Below are 14,358 nucleotides of genomic sequence, written 5' to 3' on the forward strand. Positions count from 1 at the left end.
GGACTTTTTACAAGGACCTGGAGTGATAGAACGGGGGATAATGGCTTTAAATTGGAAGGGGGAAGATTTAGATTAGACATGAGGAAGAAATTCTTCACAGCGGGGGTGGGGAGGCCCTGGCCCAGGGTGCCCAGAGCAGTGGGGGCTGCCCCATCCCTGGAGGGGTTCAAGGCCAGGTTGGATGGGGCTTGGAGCAACCGGAACCAGTGAGAGGCATCCCTGCCCATGGCAGGGGGCTGGAAGCGGGTGGGCCTTAGGATCTCTTCCAGCCCAAACCATTCTATGATTCTATGAAGTTTATCCAAAGCATATCTGAGAAGAAAAACTCCTAGTTTATGCAAGTATCTCTGTATAAATCCACTGTCCAAGGGAGTTATTCTCCATTTTGAGCTAGACTGGCCACTAAAATCTCTACCTCCTGTACACTGAGAATCTTTAACAGAGCATTACCTGCGGGAACTCATCTTCGTCTGAACTGTGGAAGTCGTACTGTTTAATATCGCTCTTGCTGATAACGGGCAAGGGCTCGGCTGAGGGCTGCTGTGGAGTGACTGCACACTCTGTTTTAGCTTTCTTTAGGTACTTCTTCTTTTGACGTACAACATCTGATACCTCCTCCTTTAGAGATGAATGATGAGAATGCTGGTTGTGGAAAAAAAAAAAGAAAGCAATTAACAGAAATAATTAACCTTTTCTTGTCTCATGCTTCAAGACGTAACTGTTTATCTTCTAAACCTCCTCAATATGGAATATCTGCAGGCTATTTCAGACACATAATATACCAGTTATACAAAACTTGTGGACACCCCAGAACTTTACCTCTGAAGGTCTTTACAGATACTTATAAATAAACAAAGTGACAGCTTTTGAGCCATGCAACCGCTGAAGAGGGACCCTGCTCTACAGTGCACTCAGATTCCAATTGGAAATCCTATTCGAATTACTCTCCAAAATCTGTTTTTTATGGCAGGCACTTGCAATTTCCTGAACTGCTCAGACATGTTCAAAAGAAATTATTTGATTTGTTTCATGTTTGCTAGACAGCTTGTATTTTTGAAAAGATGCAATGTTATCCAGTTTTGCCATTTAAGACGTTGCTAACAGAATCCCTCTGCAGTGAGCAGCTCCATCCACATAAAACTGTTTATTTGAGCACAAACACTGTTAAACTGCAAAGCTTTAAATTAGAAGCAGGATGTTTTCACTTTCCAGCTTCTCAGTTACAACCAAAAGCCAGTGTAGTTTTGAACAGTGTTTAAAATCCCCCCAAATCACCACTGTTGCTGAAATCAACTCCAGCTTCACAGGGGGAGGAGAACAGCACAGAGCCCACAGTCACCAGTAGGCGTCGCGGCTGCGAAGGGCAAACTCTAAAGGGGCCTCGCATCCCAGCGTTCGGTAACTGGGATTTAGGGTTATATCCTCAAAACCACTCCGTTACTCAGAGCTGGGTGCATTTTTACCCTCTCACATTAACAGCACGACATCAGGCTTTATCCCTTCTCTGTCCAGTACTCCATTCAGTGAGTTTAAACACAATGATGATATGGAAACTGGTTTGTTTGGGGTTGTGTTTGTTAAAAGTAAAGAAGCTCCTAAAAGGGAGAAAAGATGCTTACGGCTTAAGGAACCGTTAAAGGAAATGGGACATGAAGAAGTAGAAACAAGACAAACGAACCATTGCAATAATAAAATTACACCAAGATTGGAAGCAGTAAGTTTTGCAATTAGTGCAAGGATTAACTGCAAAAACCCCAAACCTTATCCTTATGAAGTAATTTTAACAATATGAAATGTGAGATGGATGCATTTGTCAGTGCTGCTGCTCACAGCTAAGCTGCTCATGGCCACACTGCTATCTTCCACTTCACTCTGCTGGAACCCCATGTCACCTAACTGACAGAGAGTCCCAGTCACAGCTAACCAGGGGCCTCTCCAAATAAGTATTCAATTCTCTTCTGCACAGAGGCAGACACTGTCCCATAGGAAGATCACAAAGTGGACACAAAACACTGTGATCCGATTCGGCACTGGACTGGAACAGAGACAGAAGACGCAGAGCTCCCTTTCATGTAATTGGAGTGGACTACGTTTCTTTGTGAGACAAGAAAAGAGAAACCATTACAGGTTTGCCATTTTTAGCTATGGATTATTCTTACATGACTGCTTCTCCAGATGTTACCGAGGTCAATTATAGAAATAAAACGAGATTCACTGCGTTTCCATACAGATTTCAAAAAGTGTAAAGGAAGACTTTGTCAAAGTAGCATTAAGTGCCACATTCCATGGCTTTGCTGGCTTTAGAGTGACATAAGAACTGGTGTGGGACACACAGCAACTCAGGCCTTGCATCTTTCTGTACTTACTCCTTCAGGGCAGTTTTCCATCTCCCTGCAGAAATTAAAGGCTCCTGAATTTAAACACTCTTTCTTCCACCTTCCTATGTTAGCTACTTACCTAACACTGAAGGCAAAGCAGTGGGAGATACAAAGGCGCCTACTCAGTTTATTGACAAGGGCCGGGCCTTGGGAACAACAAACCACTACAAGTTCCAATAAGTGGTTTCTAAAACATTAGTTGCCTGCAATTTTTTTCAGCCGTCAGGGTGACAAAACAGTTGCATCCTTGTGCCTTGCTCAAAGATCACTGACACAGCTCAGAGCAGTTTCTTGAATCCTTTGCCATTCCAGCTGTAACTCAGTCAAATCCTGTATTTCCAGGACTGCATTTGCACTGAGGGCTAGCTGGTGCTCACAGACAACACTATCAGAACAACTCAGTGCTCCAGTCTCCCTCTGAAGGGAAAAGGAACAATAACTCCCTGTACGTTGCAGTCTCACGGAAGCCCTGATGTCCACCTAACACATCAGGTTTACATCACCTTAAGAGGAAAGAGAGAGACTCGAGAAGGAAAATGAACACCAGTACGGTGCTGCTGTTCAAAGAAACAAACAGCAATGCCAGCCCGTCCTTTCACAACTTAGGTGGGAAAGGCAACAAACATTATGCTGGAAGCAAGCATAGCTGTCCCCTGCTCTCCTGCCTTCTCTGTGTGGCAGCCTCCTACTCCGTTTTGCAATGCAAACATCCACAGGGTAAATCCAAGGGAACGACAAAACCAGTAACAAGAGGCTGGCAGCAGAAGGCTTACCTTGACTTTACATTCTTGAACTTTATGATGGTTTCCATTATGAAGAGTGGATGGAGTTGTGCTCATCTCTTTTTCAGGTCTATTAAGCTTCACTTCATTGAGGATTTCACCTCCGTAATCACCCAAATGGTACCTTAAAATATATGATTAAAAGCATAAAGCTGCATTTCCACTGGGGAGTGTTTGAAAAACACAGAACAGTCACACAATCTGCAGAAAACCTCTCTGTTCCAGCTCCTGAAGTGAATGGCACTGTATAAGCCTTCAGCCCCACATGTGTGCAGAAGACAAGCACCCACAGAGGTTTAAGAAACAAATTACAGGATGTGTTTTATCTGATGAAAATGAAAACCTTGGTGTTATCAAGGACTTCTCACAGACAAAATCTGCTATTTTACCTTTTCTCCACAACTTCTAATGTTAGATGCAACAGCTCGCGTTTTGTTTTCTCTCTTCTCTTAATCATCTCCAAGATTGTTATGGCTCTGCTAAACTCTCTTCTTAACTTCAACATCTTCTCGTAAGACGCTTCATCGTTCTTTCGATTCTGGAGGAAGATTAAACAAATTTGAAGTCAAAAGCAAAACCTGGGAGGCATGATTAACAAAAAAGTTACGGAATGCTGCTGCAAGTGAGAACAGCATGAGTAGCTTGGAAGAAACTTTTCCTAAAGTATAACCTGTTGGTAAACAGAGCCACAAAAAGCAAACAAAAACTTTTAATACTAAGCTGAAATAGAACTTTTCAGGCCTTTCCCTCCCATGCTTCTCTGCTCCCATTCCATCCCAACCTGGTGGCAGTTTGGCAGAACAAAGAATTCAGGACTTTGTTCCTAAAACACTTCTTCCACCTCGAAGCTGCACACAGTAAGGCCTATGTACATGTACAAAGTTGACATAAGATGCTGAGTAATTACAGATTTTGTAGTTCAAACTTATATTACAAACACAAAAACCGAGTTATTTACTACATGGCGAATGGAAAATTGTCTCCCCTTTTTCACAGAGGGAGAAGTTTGTAATCCAGCAAGTCCCACAGCTGCTTGTTTGCAATACATGCCAATACCTAGAAATTGCCCCACAAGCCTCAGCTTTCCAGGAGATGAGCGGGCTGTAAATTGCTTATAAACACCTGATGGATTACACACCGACTACATCATTCAGCAGGCTTGAAACAGCCATGTCGTCCAGTATTGTGACTATTAGAGACAATCCCAGCAGTAACTGCAGATACCACAGGACAAAACACTGGACAGGAATCAAAAGGATTTCCTATCACTGCAGGATTCAAAATGACAAACTGAAACCAGCCGAGTTTGATAAGTTACCTTCCTGGTCTGCATCTTCTCAGTCCTCCTGCGGAAGGCAACGTAAGGGTCGTTGTTGGTGGAGCCATCCCTCTTTTCTTGTTTGATTTGGGGGATTAGAGATGGCCCTCTGCAATTCTTACGCTTCCTTACCCAGTAGTCATACACAGCCTTGATAAGGTAGTCATCCTCATTTAGCAATAATTTCGCTTCCTGAAGTGTTACAAGCTGAAAGAGAAAAATCCAAAAAGGTGTAGTTGAGATGGGGGAGGGTAGTGGCACAGGGAGAAAGTCACCACGCATTCACACCTCTTGTACACCTTCTAGGTACACTGGATTCTTTTCTAGCACAAGAGAGTAAAGGGAGGAAGTAATATCGATCTAAGTTGAAGTACTTCAGCCACCAGCTGGTGTTCTGAAGCCACATATATAGTTGCATCCTTGCGCCTTGAACCAGAAGCGCCATCTCTCAAACTTTCACACAACAGCCTAGAACCTCATCAGGTTTTCATGGAACATGAGAACAGTCTGAAACAATGACGAGCACAGGACGAGCACTTACTACAGTCTGCAGGTCATGACTGACTATTTTTTCCCTAAAAAAAAGAGAAGTTTCTTCTTGGTTAGCCATTATTTACGTACAACTCTTTGCTGTTTAATGTTGATTCCCCTAGAAGATATTTTACTGTAGACAGAATATATTCTGAAGCAAACTAGTTTCTTGATTTTTCTCCAAAAATGTTTGCTTTGTGATAGAAAATGATGACTGTTTATTACACGGGGACACAGAGACACCTCTTAGGTCAGGCATTTCAGTAGGAGGCAGTTAAACACAGGCAATTAAAATAATTTTTTTCCTCTTTATGCTCAGCTTTCTATATGAAAATCAGACTAAATAAAAGCAAACCCCATCATTAACTAACTAGTACAACATGCTCGTATCACCTTATTCCATACATTAAGTAAAAAGAAATCCATCTCACTAGTATCACTTAAAATATATTAGACAGCACTTCAACTTCCCCCTAATTTGGAAAATATCAACTGAACAACTTAAATTTGCAGTTTTGCAACACGTCAAACTTGTTAGGATAAACAGAAAAAGAAACTATAAATTTCAGAAAAACAAGGATATCCTAAGCATAACCACTGCTACTATGTAAGTATTAATTCCAGCCAGAACAGAATAAAGCCCCTACAATCTACAGCAACATTAGGAAAACATTAAACTGTTTTTAAAAGAAAGAAAAAATAAAAAGGAGGTGATGAATCCCTCTGTGCTTATGATCTCCTGTAGCATTCAAACCGTGACACTGCCCTGTTCTGTCTGGAACGGACCTCAGCCCAGTTCATCCATCACAGGCGCTCACCAGCACACCCTGGCTAAAGGCAGGAGTTGGTAGGACTGTGTGTAGCTAACACATAACTTAATATCCACAGTGATGGCACAAAGTCTGCTTCAAAATAATCGCAGTCTTGTTTGGCCTTTGCTCCCTTTTTTCTATTAACACATTTCTTATTAAAAGAAATGGCCTCTGCCTTGAGCACACAGAGAAGGTAAATTTTGAGTCTGCATGCTTGTTTCTGCAAGCACCACCAGTAACACTGACACAGTGTCCTTACGCTCCTTGCTTAAAAAGGTGTCCAAGAGGAAGGTCTGGAGCCTTCTCCTTTGTGGGGAAGGCATTCCCACCAGCATCCTTTTATATTTCAGAGGTAAGTACCGTAAATGAGTGAATTGTGCAGCAGCCCCATGTGGCATTCGAGAACTTTATAACCCCATGTTGTGAGGGAAACTATCAGGCAGCCAGAACCCTGTCTTTTCCAGGCTCCAATATCCTGCAAGAGCCGTCCCATCTTACCATTCCCTACACAGAGCCCAGGACACAGCTACTCGATGTCAGCTGAGAACTTTCTGTAGCCCAAAAGCAGGGCAAGGAACTTGAACACAAACACAATCTCTGAAGTGAGGCAGAAAGTACTCCAGAGGAAGTCCCATAAAAATTTCACCCACAAAGAGGGACTTCTCCTTACACACCTCACCTTCAAGAGGGAGCCTATGGTGTAAGAATCAAGTACAGTGCCTCCTGTACGCGTGACAACTTTTATGTCACAGGCTTCCTTAAATGAGCACTTTGGGCTCAAAACACTCGTCACCTCTCTGTAAGGCTTCAGTGACCTCTACGTATAAGGGAAAGAGAAAGAGCTGCTGCTTGAAGAGAAACATCCACGTCCTTGTAATATCTTAGAAAACTATCTTTCAGTTAACTTCATTATTTGAGCAATGAAAGATGAAACCAGCACAAAAAGGATGCAAATTCATCTTGAAAAGTGGTAACCAGAACTGCTTTAACTGTTGGCCAGAACAGGGGTATATGCAAAGCTCTGAGATCCCCGTACCAGAAATTCCACAGGTACCACCCAATGGACTCAAAAGCAACTGCTTTACCTCACACCCCACTGTCCTAACCTGTTAAATCTTTACCAAATCCTTGTTAAAGCTTCTCTAAGATGCAGAGAATATAACATTTTGGTCTCTTAACACACAGCATTGAATGACATCAGATTAAGAAACAAGAGGCAGAGCTGCAGATCCTGCAATGGATTCTTCACTCCCACAAAACGTCCATCTCACTGAGAGATAATTGTGCCTATTTCGAACTGGCCTTTCAGAAATTGATCATTTAGATGTAGTTTGAGTTATGTTCTTGGCCTTAAGGCCCTTCCGACACCTCAGGCACTGACTATTAACACAACCTGGTACCCTCTTCATAAAGTAAGTGACTGAACAACACAGAGCACATTCTTGTTCCTAAAGCAAGGAATCCATCCTCTGAGTCAGAATTGGAGTGTAACAAAGAATCTGGATTCTCATCTACATTTATAGACTAATCTACACACCTGCCAACCACTGCAAGCTCCTTCAATATCAACACAAGTAAAACAAGATGTTGTAAATTCTCCTCTCTAACACACTGCAGTTAGGAATTAAAGTTTAAAACCAACTCCCTCCCAACCACCCCCCAAGCTCCCTCCTCACCTGTTTTGTCTAAGTTACCAATTTTGACAATAAGAGACAGCAATGTGATTTCTGTATAACTGCAGACTCAAAACCACATTTATCCTGTTAGTAGGAAATAAAACAAATTGAAAAACAAACACCAAAACCACCCAAAGCTACCCCACCAGAAAGCTCAGAGCTCGCAAAGCCTCAGCCATCTCTTCACACAGCACCATACCTGACTAGAACTGGCTTTTTCGAGTCGGTCAACCATTATTTCAAACTGCAGCGGCTTGATTTCCATCTTCCGATTTAGCCTGTTCAGCAAGGCTTCATCCTCAGAGTCCATATCGTAGTCTGGCTGCTCATTGTCCAGGTTAAAGGCTGAAACAAACACACGCACACACAGAAAAGGTCAAACCACTGGTAAATAACGTACAGTTGAGAGAGAAGCGTGCATCTGGCAACTGGAAATCAAAAACCATTGATAAAATGTCTCTGCCAACACGTTTTTTTTCTTTACACTACAAAGTCCCACCACAGAACAGCTGCAAGATAAGCGTTAGAAGCTGCTTGTCTTGATTTCCAGTGTGGGTGGAACAGAAAAGTTTCATTTTATTTTAAGTGGCTTGAAGGACAACAGAAAAAAGCATTTTAGTTTAAAAAATTACCACAAAGGCATAGAAACATCAACGTATCTTTGCAAAACCAGAGCAAAGCTACTTCCTTGTGCTGTTATAACAGAGCTCCTCCAGAACATCATGCAATCAAGATTTAGATGAGACATTAGGGAGAAATTCCTCCCAGTGAGGGTGGGGAGGCCCTGGCCCAGGGTGCCCAGAGCAGTGGGGGCTGCCCCATCCCTGGAGGGGTTCCAGGCCAGGCTGGATGGGGCTTGGAGCCCCTGAGCCAGTGGGAGATGTCCCTGCCCATGGACGGCGGTGCAAGTGCATGGGCTTTAAGTTCCCTTCTGACCCAAACCATTTATGATTCTAAGGCAAGATCTCCACCTCAAACAGCAAGGGCAGATGGCTGCACTGCCAGTACCTACAGCAACCCTGTGGTGCCCCTCAGCCGAGTCCCTCCTTCTCACTGGTCACTGTTAGCAAGCTGAGTCAGTCTGCAGAGGTATCTGGTAAGGATCAGGCCGGCTCAAGACACAGGGGTGTATGCAGCCAGAAGGAGAACGGGGAAGGAAAGCAGAACTCCCTTTCTGGCTGTTGCACTGGTTCATCTGCCCCTGTGAACCATGGCTCAGTAACATGTCAGGCCACGCAGCTTCACACACGGTAGTGAATTACTCACTGACAAAACATCCACTCTCCTAACTGTCATTCTGAGACTTCATAAAAGACAAATGGAGTGCTGTAAAACTGGAAAAAAATTAATCCTTAAAAGAAAAACAAAAACCAAATCTACATCCTGAATGTCAACTCTACAAAAATATTCTGACAGATAATCAGAAAGACAAGATAAAAGCTCTGCGACAGATACCTGCCAGGAGTCACATCGGATAAACCTAGCCTAGTACATTTTCTTGTACCAAAATACATCAGTGCTTGAGAACAGCTGCAGCCCTTGTCACAGATCCTGCCCTTCACACTTTCTAGCACTGCTTTGCTTTTGCTAGGGATGCTTCTCACGCGATTTGTCATGACCTGCAGTTATCGACACTGTTCCCTTTCAAAGAGTGGGGGTTTGCATGGAGGCTGCAGGTTAACGGCACTGAAGCAGTGGAAGGTGTTTCCATTCCATTCCAGTTCCAGTCTCACTGCAGACAGGAAGGCCACAAAGTCCCGGCAGCCTGTGGAAGTCTAGGAGCCTCAGGCAATACAGGGTTATCTTCTCCTTTAACTGCTGTAAGAACCATTAGAAGCTACTCTACCCCAAGCCGGCTCACCACACCTCCAGGACACTCATGCCTGTGCCCCTCCTCCCCGAAGTCTGTCCACACCGCTCTTTGAAACATACTTTTAGGGACATCCCTAACCACCAGCTGCCATCACCTCCCAAGCACTACGTCATCGCCTCCCAAGCACTCCCAAGCACTTTTTCTGTTGGCTCCAGAAAAAGCCATTCCTCACCATGGAGCTTGGCCATCCCTAGACTCAGGTGGCCTACACGCCGTGTGATGTAACTATCCATCACCACCTTCTCTTCCTGCCCCTGCCACAGAAACGGATGCAACTGTCCATTCATACCTGTAAGGACGAGTGAAAAGCCAGGCTTGGCCACAGAAAGCACTGTACTTCAACAACACTACCTAGGAGCAGGTCACCTGAACAACTAATCTGCTAGTTCTTGCAGTTAAAAATGGATCATCTATACCTCTTCTTGGTAATTACTAGGTGGTTGGAACTGGATGGGCTTTAAGCTCCCTTCCAACCCAAACCATTCTATGACTCGTGACTGACTGATGAACCCATTTCCCTCTGAAACTTCTGCATTCCTTCCACAGTGCCCCACTGATCCCAACAGCAAAGTTTACCTCATGTGAACACTCAGAACTTGCAGCTTACTAACTGCTGCTGCTAAACATCCCAGTTAACATCCTCTGCCACTTTAACCACTTCTAATGGCAGAACCTGTCATAAAGATTTGCTTTTGTTTACTTAAGCTCCCCAAGGAACCAAGTTTATACTGAGTTACAGAAATGCAATTTGGTTTAAGGTAGGTTACATTAAACTGGGTTTAACCTAAGTTATCTGATTTAATTTCTCTAACTAAATTAAGGCTGTGGTTCCAGTCATTTTAAGCTGACATGGACATGAGGTATGACTGAAACAAGCAGTTCCCCAGCAAGCCACGTGCCTTACACCTCACTTGTGCCAACACCAGCACTCACGCAAGGGGCCGAGACAGAAAATTGATAAACACAGACGTTCACCTATCCCAAAACCAAAAGACAAGCTTTCTGTCAGACCACTTCCCAGAGTTCGCTCACCGTGAACACAGCTGTCACCAGAAAGGTGCTGGCAGTAAGGAAGGAGTGGGCAGTGCTGATCCTGATGGCAGCAGATAAAAGGCCATGAGCAATCCAAGAATCACATCATGGTAATTATACCCACAGCAGTAACACAGCAGCAAAACACCACCTTCGTAGTGAGTCTACGGCACCTGAGCAGAGCTCCAAGCACTCCCCACTTCAGCAGGGCAGGCACCACGCAAGGACCCATTTTACACTGCCAGGCTGCAAGCCCGCAGCCTCAACAGATCCCGCTACAGCATCCTCTAAAAACAAGCAACACACAATGAACAAAAACCTGGCAACCCCTAGTTTCATGAAATGCGCACTCCACTCATTGGGGTGGAGTGTTACCAGATTAACTACAAAGCTATTTCGGCTTACTAGTGACTTTCTAATGACCACCACTAAGGATGGATTCCAGCACGTGGCTCTGGGCATCCATCAGTTTACACAACTTCCTGCCCAAAGTAAGTATCATTGCTTTCTGTGCTTTTGGCATTAAAACAGAATCTCCAAGCAGCTTATGTAGCACAAAGCCGCCTTCTATCACACCTACTCTGAATACGTGGGACAAATTATCCTGGAGCGGGATCTGATGTTTATCTTCAGCTCAAATACCTTCAGTAATTCTGTACAGAAAGACTGTGAGCCTCAACAAGACAAAGAACGTTTAGCATAATACACTTAACACTTTTAGACATGTTTATTAACAGTATTTTGCAGTGTTTCTGGCAATGTCCAACAAAGAATAAAATACAGTCCTCATTTAGCAGCTTCATTTCAGCCAACCTAACCTACTCACTTTGCAGGTTTGTTCCTTCTACTGTGCAGAGAAATACTTAACCACAGAATCATGGTTTGGGTTGGAAAGGAGCTTAAAGCCCATCCAGTTCCATGGGCAGGGACACCTCCCACTGGATCAGGTTGCTCCAAGCCCCATCCAACCGCATCTTGAACACCTCCACAGATGGGGCAGCCACAACTTCTCTGGGCAACAATTTCCTTTGGCTCATCTCTCACATTACCAGTACAATCTCTACTACATCAGAGAATCTTGAGAATTTTATTTCCAAAAGTCTCTCATTTTGAAAATACACGGAAGAAACATGTTGAAAGACGTAGAAGAAACAACTCTCTATTGGTGAGATACAATGCAAGGTTCTTCGATGTCCAACTGGGTTTGGGCTTATGCATCTTTGCATAACCCTTGATGAGGCAGTTGACAAAAAGCATGCAAGGAACAGGCTATCAACAGGCTCTGCCTGGCCAGATGAAGTTCAATAAAATCAATACTGCCTGCCCAGTCCCCCAGACTAACACTTGAGGACACATTCCTGTTCCAGGTGCTCCAGCACACCCATGTCAACGCCCTTCACAGCAACATGTGACGAGAGGAGTTCTCTGCAGAGACCCAGGACTGAACTTGTACTTCACTGTAAGCACTTGACAGGGCACTGCTGTGATTGAATCTAAGGCTTTGCTACAGAGATGACTCCTGGGAGAAGTCACAGTCAAAAAATAACCCCTAGAACCACGTCCTGCAAAGGACAAACAATTCACGTGCCAAGGAACAACTGTGTTATAAACATCTGTCCCGTGCCAACAGAATAGCAACCAAAAAAGTGGTATTATTAATCCAGAGACAACTGTAATTAACTACAAGTTCAGATTAATTAATTAGATCTTTTAAGACATAAGAAGGTAGACTCCTGCAGAAGAATCTTATTTCCTTCTGCCCGTACGGCAAGCTCAGACTTCCCTATGGAAAGGGAACTGTATACAGCTTCAGCAAAATAACTGTAACCCACAGTCTCGAACACTCCTATGCTACAGCCTGGACTCCACTGTTAGTGCACTGGAAACAGAACCTTCAAGAACTCTACTACAATCAGTACAGTAAAAGCTGATTTGCTTACAAAGCCTCTTCTGTTTTACTACCTCCATTCATACAGAACTTCTGACTTCACAGGAGTTCCAGACTCATTCAGCAAGTGCAACAACGCCTCTCCCACTCCCTGTGTCAGTATAAGCAATGGGGAAGCAGCCTGGCTCATTCTGTTATTCCCTCTCAGAATTAGGAGGGGACACAAAAAAGCATGGCTTGATCAGCAATGCTAGATGACCGACAGAGAGGAGGAGGCTTGGCAGCCACCGTACCTAGATATACAAGCATCAGCACACAGCCACAAACAAATACAGCATGAAAACACTCCTATTCACCACACCTCCAACCTTCAATTCTTCCAGAACTTGAGAAGAGAGACTGGAATTTAAATATACATCCATGTTGGGTTTTTGAGACCTTCCACCTTCTGAACACTGCACCAACTTTGAGGATTACTCAATTTAAACAATAGGGAGGCAGGAACAAACCCAAAATTTGTGAACTTACGTTGAATGTGAATGAACTGCTTTGGTTGCTTAAACTCTCCTTTATACAAGCGATTGTAATAGTTGACATTGCTCTCCGCTTCAGGGACCGGGATAACCATGCTCTCTTTCTTTTCTCTGAAGACTTGTTGTGCTGAGATGGCCCGTTGTAAATGATGTTCCTGCAAGAGGAAAACGTAAGAGTTCGTTTATTCAGGTAGCAGTATACAGAGGTACATACAAAGACAGTCATCCTTTACTCCTACAGTTGTCCTGGAATTCTAAATGAGACGCAGATAGAAGAGTTGAGGCTTTACTGTATTTTAGAGGACAGCGGGATGCTTGCTTCCAGGCTAGAAGCAGGGAAAGATGGGATTCTCCAGCAGTTAGTATGCTGTGGGGTTCCTAACCAACACAAATCTTAGAGCTCCAGAGTGCATAAGGGGATGAAGAGAAGCCTTTGTTCACCTCAGGGCTGGTGTAAGTCAAACCCATTGCGACCTATCAGAGAAACTTTATGCAAGATCAGTTAACAGACGCTTAGCAAGTCCTTGAAAGTATTACAAGAAGCAGATTCAAATCAAAAGAATACCCAACTTCGTAATTCCAGTCTGCCCCACAATTCTTACAGCTCACTCGCTTTAGAGGCTCAGCTAGTTAAGAGCAGCAGTGAGAGCCATCCTCCCAGAAAAACACCTGAAAAGCACAGACTTCCTAAGCAGGTATTACTGCATTTGATTCTTAAAGAAGCCACAATTCCTGCAGAATCATTCCAAATGAAATAAAAATCACAATGAAGGTATCAGTTTACACAGATATTTTTTCCCCACATAGTTGTATTAGCTAAGTCCTGAAACCCACCTCCTCCTGCAAGTTAACGCTAACCTCTAACTTCTCTCAAAGGTTTTTCAGGAATACATACTCACACTGAACTTTGACAAAGACAATCAGCACACCTGCTGTTTCCTCACTAAAGCTCTGCAGCCTGCAGATACTCAATACAAGCTGACCAGCAGCAAGAGGAGCCTGTCCAGCAGGCAAGAACTCTCTCAAGAACAGGGTTTCTACCTCTTCAATTTTACAGAATGTTATTTAAGAAAAGGTAGTGAATGAAAGCCAATCTTTAAAAATATATGTCCTATTAAATAAATTACACATTCCTAATTATTAAGATCTTGCAGAAAGGCAAATAATCCAATTCCTGCCAAACTGGAATATAACAGACCAGCAACTGGAAAAGCGGCTTGGGGAATCTCCTGTGGCAGATGAAGCAACATTAAATCAAAACATCAAGCTCCGAAGTGAACGCTATTACAATTAAGACAAGCGTGCAATCAAATATCGGGTGTGATCTGCTTCAGCTACGCCATACTGAATGGATCTATCATTCCATTAAAATGTGTCTGGAGAGCTTCACAGTCCAAGTTGGTAACTCAACTATAAGATCTGTTTTGTTGCGGAACTACTTTCAAGATCTCATCTCAATCTCCTCTCTTTCAGCTGAAAACACTTCCCACTCATCCTGTCACTACTTGTAAAAAGTCCCTCCCCAGCTGTCCTGG

The 14,358-nt window shown here is 43.6% G+C and overlaps 1 protein-coding gene across 1 annotated transcript in view; it reads right to left on the minus strand.

The window, feature by feature from the left end:
• EPC2 (enhancer of polycomb homolog 2) overlaps positions 1-14,358 on the minus strand; it is a 42,892-nt gene that overhangs the window by 14,199 nt on the left and 14,335 nt on the right. The window contains exons 2-7 of the mRNA XM_054070348.1: positions 12,819-12,978; positions 7,697-7,842; positions 4,479-4,685; positions 3,550-3,698; positions 3,152-3,284; positions 451-642 (exon numbers count right to left, since the gene is read on the minus strand). Of these exons, the coding sequence (XP_053926323.1) occupies positions 451-642; positions 3,152-3,284; positions 3,550-3,698; positions 4,479-4,685; positions 7,697-7,842; positions 12,819-12,978 (987 nt within the window). The remainder of the gene's footprint in view (positions 1-450; positions 643-3,151; positions 3,285-3,549; positions 3,699-4,478; positions 4,686-7,696; positions 7,843-12,818; positions 12,979-14,358) is intronic.

Source organism: Cuculus canorus, chromosome 6, assembly GCF_017976375.1.
Source record: "Cuculus canorus isolate bCucCan1 chromosome 6, bCucCan1.pri, whole genome shotgun sequence".
Classification (NCBI taxonomy): Eukaryota; Metazoa; Chordata; class Aves; order Cuculiformes; family Cuculidae; genus Cuculus; species Cuculus canorus.